At 30.9% G+C, this 27,207-nt stretch overlaps 1 protein-coding gene across 3 annotated transcripts in view; it reads left to right on the plus strand.

Moving 5' to 3' along the window:
* Positions 1–27,207, plus strand: part of LOC126882219 (testicular acid phosphatase homolog) — a 162,631-nt gene that overhangs the window by 111,626 nt on the left and 23,798 nt on the right. For all 3 annotated transcript variants that reach the window (XM_050647025.1, XM_050647024.1, XM_050647026.1), the window contains one exon: positions 12,078–12,359. In XM_050647025.1, the coding sequence (XP_050502982.1) occupies positions 12,078–12,359 (282 nt within the window). The remainder of the gene's footprint in view (positions 1–12,077; positions 12,360–27,207) is intronic.

Genomic DNA, 27,207 nt, shown 5'->3' on the forward strand with positions numbered 1-27,207 from the left:
GAGAGTTTAATCTCTGTTCGGAGAGTTTAAGTCTGTTCTGTCGGACAAAATATATGTGCCGTTTTCGTGGTCTGACCGTTCCAAATTTGTAACCTGTTCCACAATTAAAACTGCCCCTGTTACAGTGTTTCCATATATCAAAGATTATCCGACTAGACACCCTTAAGCTTTTAACAAATTTTCAGCTTGCTATTAATAATCTTTTTTTTTCATACGCGGGATCCAGACCTAACTGTGAATGTATCGGAAACAGGTGTTTGTCCAACGTTCATGTTTTTTTATGCGTATTTTGTTTCTATTGTTAATTTAACCTTGCCCTTCTTAAAAATAACGTTAACTAAAAATTGAAAAACTGAACTAAATTAATTAACAGATACATAATATGTTAATTAGAAACGGTGTCCCAACCGTCTTTATTGTCAAAGCCTTATATAAAATATGCCCTTAAATAAAGGTAGATATGACGACATATAACAAGAAAAGCCTTCTATAAGTGTAATGCAAAGCAACTAATAATAATTATTGTGGGCATATTATGTTTCGAAATTCGTTAAGAATTACAAGAAATATTTATTTATACAATATGTATTCTAATTCAATCAAGGATTTAAATGAATATACTCTTGAATAAAACGATAAACACAAAGTTGGAATCCGATCAATTCATGTAATACAATACATAGGTATTGAAAAAAATCAAATGACAGTAGTTACATTATATCAAACTACAAAAAAGTTGTTTCAAACAACGTAAATACCACCGTTCATTGAAATATTATATTTCAGACCTATAAATATTTACAAAGAAAGAATCATTTAAATTTTATGACTAACTAGAAATTTCTTAGATGTGGCAACAGAGCTGGTGTGTAAAAAGGCTGGCTGAGTCTCTTTCCTTGTCTAAGGTGTAACGGTAAACGAAATAAAACAGGCTAACAGTATAGCCTGGAAACTACAGGCTAACAGTATAGTTTGCGATGAATCCACTGGGGCAGTACCTACCGAAGAATCTATTTTTCAATAATTTTCCAGTTTGTAAGAGACAGAAGATCGTATTCGCGTTTTTGAAAGAAGGATAGAGATACTCGGTGAATGTCGGTGATAGAATGCCTCAATTTTTAGTGAAGCATGAGAGATCTTCCCATATCAATATTTCAATCAACGCTAATATTCATAAAAATGTAAATTACTTTTTACACGAAATATCATTGCACAGCACAACAAACATAATATGAAAGTCTGGAAAATATACAGGGTGTTTGGTAAAGAATGGGCCATATCTTAACCTCAGGTTCCTGAGGTTAAAATATTCCGATTTAAGCTAACTTACCTTAGTACAAAGTTTATAATAACCGAGATACAGGGTGTCAAAATTAAACTCTTTTTTTATTTATTATTGAATATTTCCTGACAGGCATGAGATATCAACATGAAATTTGGTATGTGGGGGTTTTTTGAGACGAGAAAACTAAATTCCCTACCAAAAATTCTATGTTGCCCAGAGGGCGCCACATACGCCTTTAAGCACTCATTTAATACGTTCAATTTTTTTATCCGTCACTCCGTATAATTTTGACATTAAAATTTTTATTTCCCTATTAGTTTTACTTAAAAAAGGTATACCTTTTCCATCTCCCTAAACTCAACCGCTTTCTAGATAAACGCATTTTAAATCTGCGGTGCAACATAATTTTTAGCAAAATAGCATTATAGTTACACCAGAAAAATAACTTAAAACCATAAAATTATCCAAAAATGTATCGCAAATTTCTTCAAATGGAATTTGCGATGCAATGACATAAATTTGAAAACTGGCACAATTATTATGGTTTTAAGTTGTTTTTCGGGTATAACTACCATGATATTATGCTAAAAAATAATGGTGTATCGCAGATTTAAAATGCGTTTATCTCGAAAACGGTTTACTCCATTAAAATGTTAAATTTTTTAAGCCGTACCTGGCATTTCTTAGAGGAGTCAATTTTATTTTTTTTAATCTGTAGGGGGGTTCAGTAGAAGCTTAAGTTCAAGTTTTTGGGGTCGCCACCCTTGTCCCCCGGCCGCCATCTTGGAAATGGGGTGCAAAGGAGTTTCGCGCTATATCTCGTAAACTACCGACCCTACGGAAAATCTAATTATACATAAAAAGTAGCAAATTAAATTTTATACAATTTTGTTTTTATTACTTTTTATCGTCAAGTGACCAACAAAAAAGATTTAAACAAAAATATGTAAAAAATTTTTAACAAGTTTCCTTTTGGAGGTTATAACTTTTTTTCAGTTCATTTTAAAATAAAATAACATTTTAGCAATTTTGTAGAGGGTTTTTCAGCGAACAATTTCCACTATAAAGTTGTTTAATTCTATTTATTTATATAGGTTCTACAGCGCTCCAAACTTGACCAGGTTCTCGAATGCTCATAGGGATACAATAAAAACAAAAGTTAGGCTTACTTTTCTATCTATATATATATATATATATATATATATATATATATATATATATATATATATATATATATATATATATATATATATATATATATATATAGTAATGTTTGAATAACGGCAATTCGGTCAGTTGAAAGAAAAGAAGTTACCAAATAGTGACGAAATATTGAGACTTAAAACAAATAGAGTTTTCTTTCAACTGACCGAATTGCCGTTATTCAAACATTACTATTTAACACAGTACGGTCGATAATATTTGTACAAATATATATATATATATATATATATATATATATATATATATATATATATATATATATATATATATATATATTATTCATACAATTTATTATGATTTTAACATTCCTATGCTATTATTAATCTGTTTTTGACCTTTCTTCCCATTATAAAACTTATAACCATAAGCATATATAGAAAAGACCCAAGAAGTTGTTTGAGGACAAATTCGCCGGTTCAGAAGAAGAATGACGCAACCGCAAAATGCAAAATTCTTAATAAAACGATTTTTGATATCAAAATCATAAAGTATGATCAAAATTAGCCATTCATACACCGTGGTCAGGATCTCGAGATATAAGCGTTTTTTTGGGGTGTGCAGCTTGTCTATGAAGTAGCATAACTTTTTTCCTATTGTATATTTTGACTTAAAATTTTCCAAAAAACTTCTTCATAAATTATATTTTATTGCTATGTTGGTTAAAATTATAAACTAAAAAGTTTGTCCCTCAACTTTTTTAAGTAAATATGAAGCTAACGAAATATGATGACAAAATGTTTAAAAATTAACAACCCCTTTTTTAATGTGTTTAAACATTTCGGACAAATTTCGTTGTTAACAAAATACTTTAAAGATTACACAGTAAAATTTTCAAAAGGAAATATTTACGGCGACCAAAGATACAGCGAGGTAAATTTGAAAAATCATCAAAATTGATTTTTGGCATTTTTGTATAAAATTTTATTTTTGAACATCTTCCACCAACTCTAGATAAAAATAAACTTCATATTCGGATTCAGCGACCTCAAAAACATAAAAATAGACTAAAAATGGTCATTCACCTTAAATTTGATTTTCGTGGTCGGCATGCCGCTCGCCTAATATTAATAGAAAAGTATTATATTCCTATGAGAATTCGAGAATCTGATCAAGTTTGGAGCGCTGTAAAACCTAGACAATAAATAAAATTAAACAACTTTATAGTGAAAATTGTTCATTGAAAAATCCTCTACAAAATCGCTATGATGTTATTTTATTGTGAAATGAACGGAAAAAAAGTTATAACCTCCAAAAGGAAACTTCTTACAAAATTTTTTCTTATTTTTGTTTATAACTTTTTTGTTGGTCGCTTGATGATAAAAAGTAATAAATATAAAATTATAGGAAATTTAATTTGCTATATTTCATGTGTAATTAACTTTTCTGTAGGATTGCTAGTTTGGGAGATACAGCGCGAAAGCCCTTTGCACCTCTTTTTCCAAAATGGCGGCCGGGGGACAAGGGTCTCAACCCCAAAAACTTGAACTGAAGCTTCTACTGAACCCCCTATACATTAAAAAAATAAAATTGACTCCTCTAATAAATGCACACTAAATGTAACATTTCAATGGACTCGTTGAGTTTAGGGAGATGAAAGAAGTATGTCTTTTTTAAGTAAAACTAATAGGAAAATAAAAATTTTAATGTCAAAATTATACAGAGTGGGTGATAAAAAAGATTGAACGTAATAAATGAGTGCTGAAAGGCGTATGTGGCGCCCTCTGGGCAATACATAATTTTTGGTATGAAATTTAGTTTTCTCGACCCAAAAAAACTCCACATACCAAATTTCATGTTGTTATCTCATACTTGTCAGGAAATATTCAATAATAAATAAAAAAAAGTTTAACTGTGACACCCTGTATCTCGGTTATTATAAACTTTGTACTAAAGTAAGTTAACTTAAATCGGCCTATTTTGACCTCAGGAACCTGAGGTTAAGCTATGGCCCATTCTTTACCAAACACCCTGTAGTAAAATACACTTGCGAAGTACAGTTGCGGTCATTGAATAGTTTACAGACTTACGTATCTAGGAGCCGATTTATTAAATTATTGCCTCGTTTAAACTCACCTTTTACGTCAAAGTGACGTTAACAATGGTGTATCTAGAATAGGTTATCTAAAATTAAAAAGTAAAAATAATATAGTTGAAGCTATTTTCTTGTGGCATTTTTGCAATTAACTAGTTTTGATGGAAAATACGCCACAATTTTACCAATAAAATGATTTTATTAACGTTTCGACGCCCAAATCGGGTGTCGTTGTCAAAATACAAAAAATATTAATTAATCTTCGAGTTTGGTAATTGCTCTTGCTTTTGTGCATCATTCAAATTCCTTATAACTATTTTGGCGGAGTTTGATATCGTTATTTTATGTTTCAACACTCGAGAATTTTTGACAAGCATTGACTTTTTGACTGTGACATTTATGAAATCCATACGACACTGCAATTTTACAGTATTACTCTGGACTAATTAGCAAAATACAAGGAAAAGTTATTCACCAGCAATTTTATTGCTGGAATCGAATCTTGTTATTGTATGTATTAATAATATAGGTATGCAAAGTCCGCAGATAGTGTGCTACTCTTTTTATAAACAAAATGGCGCCCTAAAATCGTGTTTATTTTTGCTCTATAACTCCAAAAATTTTAACTTTACACCAAAAACACTCAAATAAAAATTCACTGCAATTAAATTCTGCATAGAGACGTGCTTTTCCCGATTTATTTCGACGAAAACTTTCCCCGGAAAAAGCGGGTTTTTCCAACAAAATCTTTAATTTTCAACTAAAATTTTAGATAAGTAATTGTTCATGAATAATTAAATAACTTGGTAATGTAAAAGCCCTTTTCATATAGATTACAATTCCAGAAGCCGATGGAAATTGAATGAACTGTTTAGCAACAATTGAATTATTAATTAAAAATTTACGGTCGCTATAATAACGACAATAATTATGATTAGCATAAGAATAACTATGATTTTTTCATAAAAAGATCTTTTGGCTTATAAACAAATAGAATATCTCGGAAAATATTAAACTAAATTAAATTGTGAAGACGGTATTCCAAAAACAGCGGCAGGACGCTTCTTTTAAAAGAAAAACGTTTAATTATGACGAGTGCTTCCTGAGATACAACCGGTCAAAGTTGACCGGAATTTACGGCAAAGATATAAACAATAGGATCATAATTTTCAAACCATCACCTTTTATTTTTGTCCTCTTTCTCCACACCAATTTTCATATCTTTAAAACACTCATAACATATATTATTATAATAAAAACTATCGATAATACGAGTGAAAATTTCCAAAAATAGCAACATTTCAATCAAAAATTAGTTCAAAATCGGTATACGTTAAAAAATGCATTTTCTCGGCTTCGCATGGAGCAATTTGCTTCATTCTTTTTTGTTCCCTAATAACTCGAGTAGAGCCATCGAACTAACGTATTATTAAATGTCAAACTTGCTTTTGTTTTGTTATAATAGATTAATTTATTTATAAGAACAGAAAACTACAAATTTTTTCCAGTTGTAGGCTTTTTTAGATAAGCTTACTACAACTGTACCTTTTAAAGTTAAAAACATAAATGTTCTCATTTGAAAGCTGTATAATTATTTAAACAATTTTTATTTAAACAAATTAAAATTTTGTGATATAATAAAATAATTAATTTATTATAACAAAACAAAAGCAAGTTTGACATTTAATAATGCGTTAGATCGGTGGCTCTACTCGAGTTACTTGGGAACAAAAAAAGAATGAAGGAAATTTCTCCATGGGAAGCCGAGAAAATGCATTTTTGTAACGTATACCGATTTTGAACTTTGAGGGTTACATTTTCTCCAACCTAATTTTTGATTGGAATTTTGCTATTTTTGGCAATTTTCACACGTATTATCGATAGTTTTTATTATAATAATATATGTTATGAGTATTTTAAGGATATGAAAATTGGTTTGGAGAAAGAGGACAAAAATAAAAAGGTGGTTTACAAATTATGATCCTGTTGTTTATATCTTTGCCGTAAATTCCGGTCAAATTTGACCGGTTGTATCTCAAGAACTACTCATCATAATTAAACGTTTTTTCTTTTAAAAGAAGCGTCCTGCCACTGTTTTTCGAATACCGTTTTTACAATTTAATTTAGTTTAATATTTCCCAAGATATTCTATTTGTTTATAAACCAAAAAATTGTTCATAATTTTAAAATACTACTGACGCCGCTTAAATAGTCCAATTTAAATTCTGCAAAGTGCATTAGATAGGTATAGTGTCTTTTTATGAAAAAATCATAGCTATTCTTATGCATCATAATTATTGTCGTTATTATAGCGACCGTACATTTTTAATTAACAATTCAATTGTTACTAAACTGTTTATTCAATTTTCATCGGCTTCTGGAATTATAATCTATACAAAAAGGGCTTTCACATTACTAAGTTTTGATTAACAATTACTTATCTAAAAGTTTAGTTGAAAATTAAAGATTTTGTTGGAAAACCCGCTTTTTCCGGGGAAAGTTTTCGTCGAAGTAAATCGGAAAAATCACGTCTCTATGCAGCATTTAATTGCGGTAAATTTTTATTTGAGTGTTTTTCGTGTAAAGTTAAAATCTTTGGAGTTATAGAGCAAACATTGAAAAAAACATGATTTTCGGGCGCCATTTTGTTTATAAAAAAGTAGCACACTATCTGCGGACTTTGCATACCTATAATATTAATATATACAATCATAACATTCGATTCCAGCAATAAAATTGCTGGTAAATAACTTTTCCCAAAAATGGCCTATTCTCCGATAATCAGCCCAGACTATATTACAATATAAAAATTAAGGTGTAAACTATTCAGTGATCGTAACTGTACCTGTGACATGGTTTCCAAAAATTGTGATCAAGAGCAGATCCCATTTTCCTTGTGAAAGAGATCGTTTTTTCTTTCCTAAAAACCGTCTCCCATTAACTTTTATGATGGCCTTGTGGATAGCCCTGGTGAACTAAGGAGAACATGCTGCCAAATTAAAATGGAGCTTCGCAGAACACAATTCCCGACTGAAGGATAAAAGATGGAACCACGAAATACAACAATGGAGACCGTGGTTAGGAAGAAGAAGTAGAGGAAGGCCAAAAATGAGATGGTCTGATGGCATTAAGAAGATTGGAGGGCACAACAGGAAGCAAGTGGGGCAAAATAATAAACACTTGATTGAATTGGGTGAGACCTATGTCCAAAGTTGGATTTCTTAATGCTGAAGAAAAAGAAGAAGAAGGGAGATAGCCCTTAGCTGGGGTAGATGGTGTAAAGAATCAGGATATAATTACATTTTTATTTATTACATATCTATTGGTGACGAATTATTTACAGTTACAGTTATGCTGGATTTAGTCCTTAATTGATGTTGTACCGCGATTTACATGACACCCTTATCGGATGTCTTAGGTCTGGATCCCGCATAAGAAAAAAAAGTTGATTAATAGCAAGCTGAAAATTTGTTAATAGCTTAACGGTGTCTAGTCGGACAAACTTTGATATATGGGAACACTGGAACAGGGGAAGTTTTAATGGTGGAACAGGTTAAAAATTTGGAACGTAAGACTACGAAATCGTCAGATGTATTTTGTCGGACAGAACTTCCAATTGATTTGTTACCCTTTCATTAAACTCTCATGCAAAAATCAGACTGCTATTACTAACCAACATGATTCCTGTCATTTAACATGTTCTTCGTGTTCCACTGATTAAAATGCGCAGTTGGTGATAAACACCAGTCTGATTTTTGTATGAGAGTTTAATGAATGGGCAACAAATCAATTGGAAGTTCTGTCCGACAAAATACATCTGACATTTTCGTAGTCTGACGTTCCAAATTTTTAACCTGTTCCACCATTAAAACTTCCCTTGTTCCAGTGTTCCCATATATCAAAGTTTGTCCGACTAGACACGGTTAAGCTATTAACAAATTTTCAGCTTGGTATTAATCAACTTTTTTTCTTATGCGGGATCCAGACCTATTACCAGAGAACGGCAGTTCTCGCCAATGGCACACATCCACACTCCCCTACACGCGACACTATAAAATATAGAGGGTGAGGCAAATAAAGGGCCTATTAGAAATATCTCGAGAACTAAAGGCAACAGAAACATGAAAATTTGAATTGTGGGGTTTTGAAGGGTCATCTGTTTAATGAAAATATTTTCATCTATTTGCTACTTCCGGTTATACCGGAAGTTGCTTATAACTTCGTTATTTTAAATGGGACACCCTGTATATTTTTACATTTTTGGATTCTCTTCGATGTTTTCTTTCTTAAAATATGAGGTTTTGTAATGTTATACAGGGTATTTTACAAGATAATTACGTTTTTTTATTAATTTCGTAGCAATATTCACACCCTGTAGAATTGTAGCAGTTTGACATCTAAAACTCTACTTACGTTCAAATGATTTTTAATATAGTCTACTATTGTTAAGAATCATTAGTATAGCTAAATTTTTAAGTTTAGTATACAGGGTTGGTCGAAACTCGGAATGAGTATTTTCTGAGTTTTCTTAAACGGAACATCCTCTATTTTAGTATTGTAATGAAATGATATTTTATGGTACTTTTTTATTTCTTAAGCATTCCCTATACCTAACTGCTTTAATTTGTGCTTAATTGTTAATCGCACCAACAATCTTAATTACTTAGGTATTTTGATAGCTAGACCATTATTGGTAATTTTAAGGATCAGTCTGGATTAATATGTATTTATTTCTAAAAAATTATTTGTGATTGAATATTTTCACGGCCAACCTAATGAAATTTTACGTATTTTTTGTTGCAATTAATGTTTAACTTGAATTACCAATAACTCACAAATTAAATCAGTTAGGTATAGGGAATACTCATAAAATAAAAAAGTACCGTGAAATATCATTTTATTACAATACTAAAATACAGGGTGTTCCATTTAAGAAAACTGAGAAAATATTCATTCCAAATTTCGACCAACCCTGTATACTAAAATTTCAAAATTAGCTATACTAATGATTCTTAACAATAGTAGACTATATTAAAAATCACTTGAACGTAAGCCGAGTTTTTAATGTCAAACTATTACAATTCTACAGGGTGTGAATATTGCTACGAAATTAATAAAAAAACGTTAAATATCTCTTAAAATACCCTGTATAATATTACAAAACCTCATATTTTAAGAAAGAAGATATTGAGGAGAATCCAAAAATGTAAAAATATATAGGGTGTCCCATTATAAAAAACGAAGTTATAAGCAACTTCCGGTATAACCGGATGTTGTAAAGAGATTAAAATATTTTCATTTAATAGATCATCCTTTAAAACCCCTTTTTTCCAAATTTCATGATTCTGTTGCCTTTAGTTCTCGAGATACTTCTAATAGGCCAGTTATCTGCCTCACCCTATATACACGAAATTTTCGATTTTTTAAATCTGACTGAATTGAAAATTGGGCCAACTCCCATCTTAATGTTCAGGAAAAGACTCACCCATTCATATGTCAACCATCCGTTTTGGTCCACGGGTGTGGATTTTACGGCCCTTCCTATTTAGGGTCTGTTTTTCATTCTCGTCCCCAAAACTCCCAAAAACTTCGAAAATTTAACTCCGACCTTTGCGGCTTCTGATAGTACTGATCATTACCTTTCTAACGCATATCTAATTTTGAAAATCGGTTATACCATTCAAAAGTTACTCAGAAATATGACTCAATTTTTATTTAAAAAAGGGAAAATGTTTGTCGATATATGTATGTATGTATGTATGTGAAAAAGTTAAATCGATCTGATTTTTTTCTGTGTTGGAAGAGGGGTCAGGACCGTTTCAGAATCGATGTAGTTTGTGACTTTTGACCACCCATAAGCCATCTATAGGACTTGGTAGGTACAAAACGGCATATTTTTTGGGGGTATATATCTTTGGCTAAAGAAGAGACAGGAGAACCGCAAATACACCAAATCAATATTAATGAGTTAAGCTTTCAAATGATGTCTAAGCCTCCAGGATCAGACATACACACGGCTCAGTATAGCCGAAAACTGAAAAACTAAACTTTGGAAATTTTGCTTTTTCGACAATTACTCAAAATTTCAACCTACGAATTGTGCCAATAACTCAGCGTTTGTAGAAGGACTCTAGACGAATCTAACGGTGTATACCTCATATCCAGGAAAAGTCGAAGTTTTAAGTTATAGGCTTCATAAATATGATCAAATCTAGTTCTTATGGGAAAAACGGTTTTCCAAGCTCAATAATTCCTGTAATAGCTTTAGTTATCATACTTGACCTTAGCAATTAACAATTATTCCCTAAATGGTTTATGTAGTTGTAGTGGTTACGACGCTAAATTTGATCTGGCAACGGGCAATTCAAGTTCATTTACCGGCCATTTCAATATTTTTTTTCAATCTATTTCGAATAGAAAAAAAAATCTAGTGTACATTCGATGGACACTAGATCATTTGGGAGATAATGCGACAAAGGCGACTATTTATAAAGCTTAACGTGTAATCTAGAAACATTGCATTTAACTTCATACATTTAATTTATAAATACCTTTGAAAAACTCCTGACACAAAAATAAAAAACCGCTAAACGTCGTAAAAATGAGTGGCGCATACAATACTCCAGCTACAAAAGATCTGATATGAATATTACGTGGCGCGAAAATGTGTTTTCATTTTGATGCAAAACAAAATTCCAGTTTTATTTTAAAAGATTTTTCAATAATATTTGCTAAATTCGAAGTAAAACGCGCCACAAAAGAGTAACTTTGATACAGTTTGAATTTTGAAACTCTTTTGTGGCGCGTTTGTTTCAAATTTAGCAAACATTATGGAAAAATCTTTTAAAATAAAACTAGAATTTTGTTTTGCATCAAAATGAAAATACATTTTCGCGCCACGTAATATTCATATCAGATCTTTTGTAGCTGGAGTATTGTATGCGCCACTCATTTTTACGACGTTTAGCGGTTTTTTATTCTTGTCTATTATATCAGATTATTGGTATCAATTTTATTATTAAGTGTGCCAAATCTCGAATGTCCTTCTTTTATACCAACAAATGTTATATGACACAGTAGCGCGTTACTGGCACAAGTGTGTGATATACTAAACTGCTTATATCGCAAGGTTAAACAGAAAAGGCCTATGCCAGACGACACGCTTGGATATGAATTTTGCGCCCTACAAAATGAAAACAAATGTTTATTGCAATATGTTTGATTATTATAATTAAATATGCGATTTTGGTATTTCTAATATTTTAGGATTTTTAAGTATTTGTAAGATGTTAATCTAAAGGTACGTACTAAAGGGCGCGCACACGGCGCACCACGATCCAACTTTTGTCGGTTTTTCAACAAATCCTTTGATAATTCGCAATACGTATTTGGACGGGTTTGCGAAACCAATTTTAGATCTCTGAGTGTCACAGTTACTACTGAGTGCTCAGAATCTAATTCATTTAAATAATTGATAATAGTAATGACTGTAAACATTTCTATATTTAATGTTATTATTACATTTTTATGTTTCAGAAAGGTATTGATCGCCAATACAAACTAGGTCAATGGCTTCGCCATCGCTACAGCTCCTTTCTAAGCGAATTCTACCATACCAAAGAAATCTACGCTTGGTCTACCGATATTGATCGAACTTTAATGTCAGCATATGCAAGCTTAGCAGGTATGTATCCACCTAAAGGCTACCAACTGTGGAACGAGCATATTTCTTGGCAACCTATACCGGTCCATATAGCACCTTTTCTTTCACTCATCGAAAATTTAGGCTGTCCAAAGTTTTTCTCAATGCTACAAAAGGTGAGTTACAAAAAGTGTCTGCGTCTTTCTGTAAACTACGTGATCTTATAGCTATACTTATTTTAGATACAGAATTCAATTGTTGCCTGTTTTTGTCGAGAGAAATTATGATCAATTTTCAGAGACAAACTGGCTCCTTTGAATTATGGAAAAAAAGTAAAACTAGAATACTTATATACTTCTTCTTCTTCTTCCTCTTTATAAGCAATTCTGCTTGTTCATTGGCGGATTGATACCTCTATGGAAGGTTGTCACTCCATCTTTTGCGCGGTCGGCCGATACTTCTTCTACTGATTGGTGATTTGTCTCTTGCTATTTTGACCACACGTGTCTGCCCCATTCTGGTTATGTGGTTATTCCATTCTTTTTTGCTATTTAGTGTGCATTAGTTCATACACTGTACGTTACGTTGTCTTCTAACGTCTTCTCTCCTCTTTCGATCTCTCAGCGTATTTCCTGTAATTCTTCTCGTTACTCTCATCTCTGCTGTTTCCAGTAGTCTTTGTATTGTGGCTGTATCGGGTCTTGTTTCTGATGCATAGGTCATTATTGGCCTTACACTGGCCTTATAAATTTTTAACTTCATCTCAGTGTTAATATTTTGATTTCACCATATCTGCCAGTCTATTCCTGCCAGTCTATTTGCTTTTTGTACTTGATTTCTCACTTCTTTGTCCCGGTTTCCGTAACTTGACAATGTAATTCCAAGGTATTTTACTTCCATTACTTGTTCAATACTGATACCATCAATTTCTATTTTACATCTGATTGGTTCTTTACTGATTACTATTGTTTTAGTTTTCTTTTTTTTATTTAATAAAACTCCAACAGTAATCGTATGATTATTGCTATCTGATCATTTACCATGATCAATAAGCAAGTTAGTTCTATATACAAAATATTGCAAAAAACTTATCCAAGGTCATATTCAGCAATATTCCTTAGGCTCTAATACATTATAGTAGTACTATCTAACGTATGCACTTTAGCCGCACTTTGCTCTGCTTTTTCAGTTCACGCACTTGTTTAACTTATAGCACTAACTCAAGCGGCTTCGTTCTCTTAAGTCTTCTTATCTAGTTGGCGTTGTCTAGGAGTTCGATTGCCTCGATATTCACATGGTTGGAGAACCTTTGTTAATGATTTTCGGCAAACTTACTTAGGGCTCTATTAGTCTAGGTAGTTTAATCTAGCTATTTTAATAATATTATTTTTAATATTTTAATTTTTAATATTTAATCTCTATTAATCTAGCTCTATTCGACTATTGTCAAATTGACGTCGAAGTACTTATCAAAGTTTTTTAGAAAAAAATTGATTTTTTAGTTACTTTGGAAGCTGTAAATGTGCAAGAGAATATATTTATATCAAAATATATATAGTAATTATTATTACGCAAAGAAATAGTGAATTCCTCACTGAAAGAAAACTATATTAGTACATGGTGATAAACATAGATATCAAAATCTTTATTTGGTCTCGTTTAGTATCCTTTTTTAGTGATTTAATTGACCATAATATAAAGGATTACATTTATATCCAGATAAAGGTAAACATTGTTAGTATTCAAGAAATCAGTGAAGCTCTTACTGAAGAAGTGACACAAATAGACGTCAAAACTTTAATAAAATCTGTTGATATCCCGTTAAGAGAATCCCGTTAACGGTCTCAAATAATACGAAAGTGTGAAACGAACTCTCCTTGATGATCCCATCAACTAGTTGTAATATAATATATAAACGTTAACCCCATGGAGGAGGATTTTATAACAGGCATCCAAATTCAAATAGGTTAGAACATTTCTATTTATTTTAGTAAGAACATCTGTGTATGTATCCTGTATTTCTTTAGTGTTAGTAGTTAGTACTCCTGCCACCTCCACGTGGTTAGGGGGCGGGCAACCACTCCACTGCCATAAGTCGGGGTCCTCCCACAATAAGCTCAGTGGTAGGGCTAAGAGCACACTGAAGAAATTGTAGGTAAAAAAGTGGAAAAAATGGGAGATAAAAAGAAAATTACTTCTTTTGGAGGTAATTCATCTCAAATAGATGACATAATTGAAAATAGTTTTAGAATTAGTATTAATACCTTATCTCAAAATAATAATAATGAAATATTAGATAATAGTATTGTAGATAATAATATAAATAATACTGAATTAAATATAAATTTGAATGAAAATATTGATAATACTAAAACAAAAATTAAAGACTTACTTGACTTCATTGAAGGTGAAATGGAAATAGGTAAAAGATTAAGTAAAATAGGAAAAGATGATTTAAAAAATAGAATAATGTTATTAGCAATGGAATATGGAAATATGGAAGGACAAATAAAAATATTAAAAGAAGAAAATAATAGACAAAGAATAGAATATGAAAAATTAAGAAAAATAACACAAACACAAGAAACGAAACAAACATATGCTGCAATAACATCAAAACCAATAAATAATAAAACTGAAAATCAAAAACTAATAGAGACACAAAAACAAATAAACACTCTTTTTATAACAAGTGAAACAGCACAAACTGGAAGAAAAGTACAAGAAGAACTTACGAAAGTTCTAGATCCAGAAAAAAATAAATTAAAAATAAACAAAATGAGAACATCAGGAAGAGTATTAATAATTGAAACTCCAACACTAGAAGACATTGAAAAAATAAAAAATAATGAAAAAATAAAAGAAAAATTTAAATGTGAACTTCCAAAAAAAAAGAAAACCACTAGTAATAATGTATGATTTACCAAGCAACGAAAAAGAAGAAATTATATTAAATAAAATATATACTCAAAATTTTGAAAATATAACAAAAGAAGACTTTACAAACAATTGTAAATTAAAATTTAAGACAGGACCAAGAGAGAAATCTACGGTCCATTATGTATTAGAAGTGTCACCTGATATAAGAAAACAGTTAATAATAAATAAAACATATGTTGGTTTTACAAGTGTAAACACAAAAGATTACATAGTGGTAGCAAAATGTAATAAATGTAATGATCTAGGACACGTAAGCAAACACTGTAATAAAGAAACAACATGTAACCATTGTGGTGAAAATCACGAAAGAAAAAATTGTAATAAAACAGGACAGCCAAAGGTATGCATACCTTGCAAACACAGAGGAAAACAATGTAATAAAGAAAATAAAAATTGTACAACTTATGCTCTACTTTTAAATCGTCTAATTCAAAAAACAGACTATGGTACATAAATATTATTTAAAATTTAATTAAAATTAAAATTAAAATGAAAATTAAAATTAAATTTGAAATTAAAATTAAATTAAAATTAAATTTTATAACATTAAAAATTAATATAATAAAAAATAAAAAATTTCAAAAACATAAAAACCAATGTGATGCAATGGTTAAAAACAGAGTCATGAGAACAAAAAATCATACTTTAAATGCTAAAAATACAAAAAATATAAATCATAATATAAAACAAAAATACTTTAAAAATAATAAAAATTATTGTATCAGAGAAGAGGGAATAAACTCAGATAAAATAATTAAAAATAATAAAATACACAGATATGGTGATAAAATACTTAAAATGAAAATTTATTCGATTCTAATAAACACGGAAACCAAAATGAAATTAATAAAAAAAAAACAAACCAAATTAATTAATGACAAACAAAACATTCAATATAAAAATAGGACAAATAAATGGTATGAGAAGTATCACAGTACTACATGAAATAAGAAAAACAGCAGAAGAAAATAGTCTTGATATGGTTTGCATTCAAGAACCATACACAAGACTAGGAAAAATTCAACACATGCCAATTAATGCACAATGTGCAAGCATAGGAGAAAATCCAATGGCGGTAACCGTATTATTCAATAAAAATATGAGACTTCTAATTCTAAAACAATTTAGTGATCGACACTGTATCTGTGTAGAATTGCTAACAAAAGCAGGTAAATTTATCATAGCTAACCTATATTGTCAGTTCTGTGAAGATATTGATGAATACGTGGAAAAGATAAGAGCTATATTTATAACGTATAGAGAGGAAAAAGTTATAGTTGTAGCAGACGTAAATGCAAAATCAATATTGTGGAATTCAACTCAAACAGATCAAAAAGGATTATTAGTAGAAGATATGATTAATGAACTAGAGTTGATAGTACACAATAAACCAGGAAACCCACCAACTTTTCAAAACAGAGCTGGTGCGGCTAGCAATATAGATATAACAATATCAAATGTTGCAGTAGCACACCTAGTTAAGGATTGGAAAGTGATGGAACATGCAACAATAAGTGATCACAACCTTATAACTTTCAATCTTAATAACCTAAATCCACGTAATACGGAAATATCTTCGGTAAGATACAATATAGGTAAAGCAAATTATGAACTATTAAAGTCTGAGTTTCGACCACCTTGTCTGGTACAAAGGGGATCTAATATAAATATTGCAACAAAAGAATTAACCAAACAAATTAAAAAAGCAATGGATATAGCAATACCAAAAATAAAAGAAAATAGTAAAGTAAAAAACTCAGCCTGGAAGGAAAACCTCACAAGAATGAGAAGCAGAGTTAGATATGCGCGAAAGCGATATCAACGATGTGGTATCTATCTTGAGAGGCAAATCCTTCTAGGTGAATATAGAAGACTAAAACAAGAATATAAACAAGAAATAAAAATAACAAAAGCTAAAAGTTGGGAAACCTTCGTATCAAGACACTTAGAATTAGATATGTGGGGAATACCATATAAAATAGTTTCTAAAAAAATTAGATGTCCGACAATGCTTTCTACTTTAAAAAAAGAAGATGGAACATTTACAGAAAGTTGGGAAGAATCGGCCGAAACATTACTTAATGTATTATTACCTCCAGATAAATTAGAAGGAGAAACAGTAGAACAAAGAAATATAAGAGAAGAAATGATACAAGAATACCAAATAGAAGAAGAAAGAGAAATAGAGGAATTCACAGAAGAAGAAGTATATGAAAGTATGAGAGAAATGAAAAGAAAGAAGGCACCTGGACCGGATAATATTCATGTTGAAATACTTCAAGCATTGTCGGAACAAATAATTCCAGTACTAACATCATTATATAATGAATGTCTTAGACAAAGAAGGTTTCCCAATAATTTTAAACAAGCAGAAGTTATAATAATACATAAAGGGGAAGATAAAGATCCTGCCTTACCGAAATCATATAGACCGGTATGTTTATTGAATACAATGGGAAAATTACAAGAAAAATTACTATGTAAAAAATTAAATCAAATAAGAACAGAAATTGGATTACATCCTGGTCAGTATGGTTTTAGGAAAGGTAGATCAACAGAAGATGCAATAAATAAAGTATTTGAAATAGTAAACGAAAGCATAAAAAAGTATGTTTTAATGATCTTTATAGACGTGTCTGGGGCTTTTGACAATCTTTGGTGGCCGTCATTCTTTGAAAGACTTCGAAGAATGAGATGTCCAAAGAATCTGTACGGAAGTCTCAGAAACTACTGTCAAGACCGATATGCAAGCCTAAGCTGTCCAACAGGAAAAAAGACAAAACATATCACAAAAGGATGTCCACAAGGATCAGTTTGTGGACCTATGTTCTGGGATGTAATGCTAGAGGAACTGCTGGAACAATTGACTATAGATCCTGAAGTGCTTGGAAGCATAGCATATGCAGATGATTTGTTGTTGATCATAGATGCAAACTCAAGAAGAGAATTAGAAAATAAATCAAATGAAGTATTAATAAGAGTAAATTATTGGATGAATAAAGTAAAATTAACAATATCAGATTCAAAAACAACATATAATTTAATAAAAGGAAATTTAGAAAGAGATCCAATTATAAAAATTAGAGGGAAAACAATAAAAAGAAAAATGGAAACAAGATATTTAGGTATTATAATAGACGAACAAAAATTATTTACAAAACACATGAATTGTGTCTGTGAAAAGGCAACAAAGATCATGCATAGCATTGCTAGTCTAGCACAGAAGGAATATAGAATTTCGTTCCGACAGATGAGAATATACCTAAGTACAATACTTGCATCAATTGTAGGGTACGGTTCAAGTGTATGGGCACATAGATTAATAAATAAAAAAAACGCAGAAAAATTAAATAGAGCTCAGAGAGGATTTCTTGTAAGAATGACGGGAGCATTTGGAACAACTGCAACACAGGCACTCACAGTTTTAACTGGAGTAATGCCAATGCATTTAGAAACACAAAAAAGAGCATGTAATTATTGGCTAAAAAACGAAAAACATGAAAAAATAATACAAATAATAGGATTAGATATAAGAAATAAAAGAGAATTAAAAGAAATAATAAATAGAAAAAGACAAAATGAATGGGAAAATTCAACAAAATCTAGACGTTTATACAATTTTATACCAATATTAGAAAACATTCCAAATTATTTTAATCCAAAACAAGGTTTAATACACTTTTTAACAGGACATGGACCGTACCCAACATATTTGGAAAGATTTAACTTAAAAGATGATGCATATTGTGAATGTGGAGAACTAGGTACACCAGAACATATAGTGTTACATTGTGAAAATACTATAGAAAATGAAGAACACAGAGAAATGAGAAGAAGATTAGAAAGAATTGAAATAAGAGATATATTACAAAATGAAGAATATTTTGAAATATTAAACAATCTCGCTCAAATAATATCTAAAAAACAACAAGAAATCTATAATAATAGAAGAAGACAACCAATAATCCAACCCTGATGAAGTTGAGTAAGATAAAGTTAAAATAAATAAAATAAAATATAAATTCAAAAATAGATATTTACAATTATAATAATAATAATTCAATATAAAATAAATAAATAAAAATAATAATTCAATACATAATTCATAAAAATAAAAAAAAAAATAAAAAAAAAAAAAAAACTACCAACTCTCTTCTGAAAATAGAGGGACTGTCTTTATAACTTAGAAGGGAGTTGATAGTACCAAAAATATTTTAAATTGTTTATTTAAATTTGTTTGTTATACGTAATTAAGAGATTATGGCAAATTGTTATTGTAAAAATAGATTTAATAGTTGAGTAAAAAATGTAACAATATAAAAAAAAAAAATATCTGTAATCCCATCAGGAAAAAACGACCTGGATTAGTCACTAGAGGCCAGGTCATATGTATAAATAATAAATAATAATAATTAGTCTAGGTAACTGGTGGCGCAACTAGTGGGCCCACCAAATTGTGAGCACGGGCAACTGGTGGCCGAGAATAGCCACCAGCAAAAATAATAAAATGAATTGGAATTGGAAAAATAATCAAATCAAAATAATAAAAAAGTTATTCTTCGTAAAATGCTCTTGATAGTATAAAATATAAGATGCAACCATCAGATTCAAATTTTGTGAATTTTATACGAGGTATGTCAAAAAAGATGAATTTCGCTCAAGAGTAAAGTATCCTTATATTAAACAATATCGAAAAATGTTTTATAAAAAGTTGTTCGGAATTAAAATCTATGTTTGAATATGCAATTACATTCTTCTAATTGAAATATTGTGAACTGTAAAGGTACTTTACTCTTGGACGAAATTCATATTTTTTAACATACCTCGTATAGAATTGATAAAAGTTTATATATTATGATTGCATCTTAGATTTTAGACCATATAAAGCTTTTTGTAAAAAATAACTTTTTTCGTAAAATTAATAATAAAATACTTATAGATATTTGTAATAAAATGATGTTGGGTATCCGTAATTTAAAAAAAATGCGTTTTTTTTTCAATTAGAATGATGAATAAAATTAATGCGTCCCAAAACATAGTTTTTTTAATTCTTAACAACTTTTCATAATAGCAATTTTCGATGTTGTGAAATCTAAAGGTACTTTACATACAATTTTTTTGACATACCTCGTATAATATAGACTATGCAGAGCATTTTATAAAGAATATTTTTTTTTCGTAAAATTGATAAGAAAAAAGTTTCCCATATGGTTCAAAGTTACGCAGACATACTGTACCTATATATAAAAGCTCAATTTTTTTTAATTTTCCAATTAACGTCACATTCGGATTCAGCATAATCAAAAACAAAATAGAAACATTTTTGATCAAGGTAAAGTGATGAATTCACCGATATTTCTAAAATATAAAAAGAGCTTTTATTGTTTAAACAATGAATAAACAATTAACGGCTAAATCTGCAGGAATAAATTTTTAATATAACTATATTTATAAATCAACAAAAAAGGTTTTAGAAAAATATACGCTTGTTAATAGAAAATATAGAAGTTAATAGAAAAGAAATACACGAAGCACTCGATTACAATACAAATGAACTAGTGGTGGCCGACACCAGTTGCTTAGTCTAATAGGGTCCATATAACATAATGCCCCGGCTTGGTGGCGCCACCAGACCCGGTTACCCGGCTGGTGGACGGGTTGGGGGCCACCAGATCGACAACAATTTCTGGTGGCGCAACCAGTTGCCGTAGTCTAATAGGTCTCATTTACTTAAATGCCCCGTGACGTCATGAGTCACTGGTGGAGCAACTTGGTGGCGTCACCAGTTGCCTAATATAATAGCGGCCTTATTGTCTGGATAACCGTATCCATCTGGAGGTCTCGATGAATATCACAGTTTCTGAAGTACCATGGAGCATTGACGATGTTCCTTAATACTTTATTCTGATATCGTTGTTATTTGTTGTTATGTAATTTGGATGTTACTATCTTTTGTACAGCCCCATAGCTGTATCCCATATGTCCATATCTGTTTAAGGACTTGCTTATACAATAACAATTTGTTATAAGTAGACAGAGTGCATTTTTCCCCACCAGCCAGTACATCTTTCTGAACTTAACTTCTAATTCTTCCTTTTTTTTTTCTTAACATGCGCTTCCTGTTTTAGTAATTGAATGTCATATTGAATTCTTTTGCTGTGATGTTAAATCTGTGGACTAATCTTTGCAGAATATCTTCATCTTAGGCTATCAATATTGCGTCGTCTGCGTAGCAGAATATTTTTACTTCTTTGTTTCCCATTATGTATCATCCATTCCTTTGTTGACGTTTTTGATGATTTCATCCATGATTAAATTGAAGATTATAGTAATCAATGAGTCTCTCTGTCTTATTCCGCTGCCTATATCTATAGGTTCTATAAGTTGTTCATCTATTCTGACTTCCATTGTGTTGTTGTGGTAGATGTTTTCAATAGTTTTTATGATATCTAGGGAGAGTTCTCTATTATACACAAAATGGATTATATCTTTGGGTCTTACTCTGTCAAATGCTTACTTCAAGTCAATTAGACATATTTCATAGAAATGCTGGTCAATTATACTCTAGTGATTTCTCAGTAATTTGCTTTATGACGAATATTGCATCTGTATACGATCTTCCAGTACGAAAACCATATTGTTCATCTGCTAAACTTATCCTCTTATCTTCTTAGGTCTTGTAAAATTTTAGTTGTAAGTTTTAGTGTAGTATTTAACAAGTTGATACCTCTCTAGTTTTCTGGCTGCTTTTTATATCCTTTTTTTGGATAGTAGAATTAGTTCACTCGTTCTCCATTCTTCCGGTATTTTATTGTGTTTAATGATTTTGTTAATTAATGTTGTTACTCTTTCTATCATTTCTGCTTCACAATTTTCAGTAATTCGTTTGGTATTCCATCCTTACCTGCAGCTCTTCTGTTCTTCAGCTTTTCAAGTGTTTTTCGAACTTCCTGTGTACTTATATTAATATCTTCATTTGTGGTAATTTCTAGTCTTTCCGGTTCTGGCACCATTTGTTCTTTCTCTGCATATTGTTGAAGAGTAATTAGAGATTTAAGACCTACGTTTTAAAGACAAGCAAGTAGATTCGAAAAAGGATACAAAACCCTATTTAACGTACTTAAAAATTTCGATAAGGATGCACATTTTCACCATTCTTATTCAACGTCTATATCAAATTCATATCTCGGAAAGATATTTTGGAAGTGGCAAAGATATTGTGCTCAACGAAAGCAAAATAAGTACAGTAAAACTGATTTATCTGCAACCGCCAAGAAAAGACACGACAGTCGTTCGTTAATGCGGTGCAAGTGACCTGAGAGATTTGTTAAATCTGTCCAGGTATACTTATAACATCTGCGCACAACATTATGGACTAGAAAAAAACCTATAATAACTAAAAATAATAAAATTTTCAAAACAACCAAGAAATGTAGATTAACTCAACGTCAGCACAATTATAGAAAAGTAGTGAAGAATTTTACATTCCTTTCCTATTCTGCGCAGGACTTCTGCATTGGGTGGCATTGGTAACTTGGTTGAGCCAGAGATATACGGCTTCTATGCGTACAGGATACGCATATAATATCACATCTCGAAATTCTGAAGCCGAATCATACTTGCCACAGTTAATGTTCATGTCTCCATTCCTTAGAGCAGAACTGTGAATTTGTATGATTGTTTGATTTCTGTTGTATAATTCCTTTTGATCTTTTCCTGCTTAGTGAATAGTTGAGCATAATGAATAATTGTCATAATTTGTTTTTTATATTATAATGTGTAGCTCGTATCTATTTTTGACTTCAGTTATGCGATTCATTAATGTTTGTCGATCGTCCATGGTGTCTGTATCTATGTATATTGGTAGAAAAGTAAGCATGCTGCGATGCTACGTCTTCTCTGTCCTTCTTTATAGTGTTGGATTGTGGATCTTCAACGAAGATATGTACATAAAATTGGAGGCATTATTGTGGCTGTATTGGAGGATAAGCTTAAATCACGTGAACTGACCGAGCCACAAATGAGGAAGTGCTCAGAAGAATGAAGAATAATCGAAGAAATACTGACTAGCATAAAATCGAAACTGTGTCCTGAAATTGAAACTGAATAATGTGTTCGAAATGTAACTCGAAAATTACAATATTTCAGACACATGATCAAAATGAATCCAGATATGCCCTCCCACAAGCTATCCTGTAACGAAAAATATTTGGAAAGCGAAGTCCAGTAAGAAGAAAAATATCCTGGTTAAAGAACCTCACAACCTGGTTCAACACAACATCTAGGCAGCTTTTCCGCGCTGCTAAAAGTAAGATAAAGGCCATGATGATCGCCGACATTCGTCAGCGAGAGTCACACCAAGATTAAAAATGATATCTGCAAACATCATGTAATAATCTGCATATCTGATGCTATTCAGTCATCTACCGTTTATTAATGTTCCTTTGTTTCACCCTTCCAGAGCTTCCCTAAAGATATATTGAGAATAAATGTTAAATAGCAGGGATTGTCCCTCCTGTCATACGGTGTTGTATTTTGATGATGGGTCTTCTCGTTGGAATTATTAATTTATTGTATTTTGCTCTATCAAGTGTTTTTGGTAATCTTCTTCTTCTTCTTCTTCTCTCCCAACTCCTTCCTTCGGTCTCTATCCTGAGCAACATATTTCCAATTTTTTTCCGGCTTCTCTTTTAATATTATCGACCCATCTCATATGTGGCCTTCCTCTCGATCGTTTACTTTCGTAAGGTAGTGTTGTATGGTTGGATTCCAACGTTAGTTTTTCGTTTAGCAATGTAGCCTGCGAAGCTCCGTTTAAGTTTGGCAACTTTTGTTTTGTTGTTATGTCCTCGACTTTTGTTTTTGATCTTACCCAGTCGTTCCTCTTTTTATCTGACAGTCGTATACCTAACATTGCTCTTCTTATCTGTCCGTTGATCTTTCTGTTGTGGCTAGTTTATTCATATTTGCCTTTAGTCCAAGTAATGAAGCTTAAAATAGGACAAAACCTCGCAATTTTTACAGAATAGATCGATTTGCTTGAAAATTTGAGAATAAGTAGTAGATAGTCCAAGGATCAAAATCTATATGAGGCCGAAAGGCGCTTTTACCATGGGGGTGGTTGCCACCTCATCTCGGGGGTGGAAATTTTTTATTTTATTTTGACCGCAAAAGTTGGTAAAAACATTCATTTTAAGCAAAAAACGTTCTATACATTTTTTGATAAAATTAATAATTTTCGATTTATTCGCTATGGAATGTGTTAGTTTTATATCGAAGAAATCAATGTTTTTAATTAATTTTCTGCTAATAACTCAAAAAGTTTACGTTTTATCAAAACAACTTTGCTTAACAAAAATGAATCTTTTGAAAAAATAAATAAAACAGTTTTCTTTATTTTCTTTAAGACCAATAGTAATCGAGCTATATTTTATTATATGTTAGCTCTTCTTCTTCAAATGCTAAATATTGTAGTTTTAAACTCAGAAGACGGGAAAACTGTATATTTTTCGAGGATAACATCTTTAAACTAATTTAAAGTATTTAAAAACATCTATCTACAGAAATAAAAAAAGTCTTTAGCTCAAAAATTAAGTGACTTATTATAAAAAGAATGTCAGTCCCTATTTTTTTTAGCGAAAAAGTGATCGGAAACTTCCATTACGCCTTATCGAAACACTCTAATTAAAATTAGTCATTGACCTTATTTGGTCTTCTATATTTATGTATTATTAATAGGTTCTAGAGGTTTGAGCGGCTGAGAATGGTTAGTTTAAAAAAAAATGGAGTAAAAACGAATAACGAATTTTTGTAGTTTGGTAAAAAATGCACTTTTCTTCAGAATAGAAAGATTAGCATTCAGAGATATGAAAAAATATGTAAATCTAAAATTGTAGCTTATTTAATTTCCAAGAAAGGTATTAGCAAAATTTTTTTCTGTGGCAAAAACTGAGTGAACTATTGACAATTAAAACTTGTAATAACATGCAAAAACCACCTTTACCAACTTTTTTACAGTCACCTCTTTTTGCGACTTAGGATTTTAAAAGGATTTGTTATTAATAACTTTACCTAGAGACCTACAAAATTCTTTTTTACCAAACTTTCTAGGATAAAAAATAAAAAAGTTGTGGTTAAAAAAATCAATATATTTTTTTGAAAAAAAAAAAGGAGAAATCCAATCTGAAGCTTAATAATGTAAGTTAGCGGTGTTTTTAGTCATCGGCCTTATTCATACTTCTTTATTTATGTATTAGTAATAGATTCCAGAAGTTTGACTGGCTTAGAATGATTAGTTTAAAAAACTGGAGTTAAAAGCGAATAACGAATTTTTGTAGTTTGGTAAAAAATGCCATTTTCTTCAGAATAGAAAGATTAGCATCAGAGGTACGAAAAAATGTTTAAATATGAAATTGTAGGTTATTTAAATATCAAGAACTTGGTTTGAAAAAAAATTTTCCACGGCAAAAATTGAGTGAATCGTAAATGAGTATAATATCAAAAAACATTGATTTCTTCGATATAAAACTAACACTTTCGATAGCGAATAAATCGAAAAATATTAATTAAAAAAAAATGTACAGAACATTTTTTGCTTACAATGAATGTTTTTATCAACTTTTACGGTCAAAATATAATAAAAAATTTCCACTTCCAAGGTGGGGTGGCAACCACCCCCATGGTAAAAGCGCCTTTCGGTGTCATATAGATTTTGATCCTTGGACTATCCACTACTTATTCTCAAATTTTTAAGCAAATCGATCCATTCTGGACTACTTGGTTAGGATTCAGGTTTGACATCCATATGTCATGATAGGAAGGATGCACTGGTTGAACAATTTTGCTCCTCAAGTATTGGGATATTTTGCGGATCTTAAATATCCAACTAAGTTTTCCAAATCTTGCCCATGCTAATCTTGCTCTCTTAGTAATTTCCGCACTTTGGTTCTCTTTGTCAAGTTTCAGGATTTGGCCTAGGTAGATATTATATTCCTGCACTTTTTCAATCTCACTGCCATTTATAGTTATAGGTTTGGGGCCATCTCTGTTTATCATTATTTTTGTTTTATTTTTCTCATATTCATTTTTAGACCGACGTATTGGTAGCTGCGTGCGAGTTCCTTTATCATAATTTGCAGTTCCTCGAATGAACTCGCTATAATCTCAATGTCGTCAGCGAATCTGAGAGAATTTTGCTTGTTGCCATTAACGTTAATGCCATATGTTGACCAATTTATAGTTTTGAAGACGTCTTCTAGGGCTAGGTTGAAAAGCTTTGGCGATATTACGTCTCCTTGTCTCACGCATCTCTTAATGGGGATGAGATTTTTATTTTCGTCTAGTTGTACTAGCTTGTACATCATATAGTATGTTCTTTGAAGGTAAAATATTGCAAAACCTCTTAATTTTAAAGAACCGCTTGGATTGGCATGAAATTTGGCACACACATAGCTAACAAGTCAAAGAAAAAAATTGATATTGTGCCGATGTGTGCTTTTGTCCTAGGGGTAAGTTTCACCTCCTTTTGGGGGTGAAAAATATATGTTCGAAATAAGTCTGGAAATGGATAAAATGACTAATTCTAAGCAACTTTTGTTCTATAAAGTTTTTCACCAACTTAATACTTTTTGAGTTATTTGTGAGTGAATATGTTAATTTTTCTACAAAATAACCACGTTTTTAGACGCGTTTTCGCAAATAACTCAAAAAGTAAGTATTCGGTCGAAAAAAGTTCTTACCAAAAATATAGCACATAAAAAAGTGAAAAACATGGTGTATATATTAGGTCAGTATACTTAATAGAAGCACAGTTAAAGCTAATGAAAAATAGGTTCATATTCGTCAAAATCCAAATCGAATATTTTAACGTGCCATAACCAAAAAACGAAGCACTTTTTTGGACAAAACTCATTTTAACTTTTTTAAAGTGTTTAAAAAATGCTTATTTTTGGTTTTTAATAAAAATTTTTAGAATCAAAAGTAAACAAGTTACGCTCAAAATAAAGTTGGTTCCTTTTTTTGGTAAGAAATCGGGAAAATCACCCCCTAATTAACATTTCAAATGAACTTATTTGTTACCACTTC

Source organism: Diabrotica virgifera, chromosome 3, assembly GCF_917563875.1.
Source record: "Diabrotica virgifera virgifera chromosome 3, PGI_DIABVI_V3a".
NCBI lineage: Eukaryota > Metazoa > Arthropoda > Insecta > Coleoptera > Chrysomelidae > Diabrotica > Diabrotica virgifera.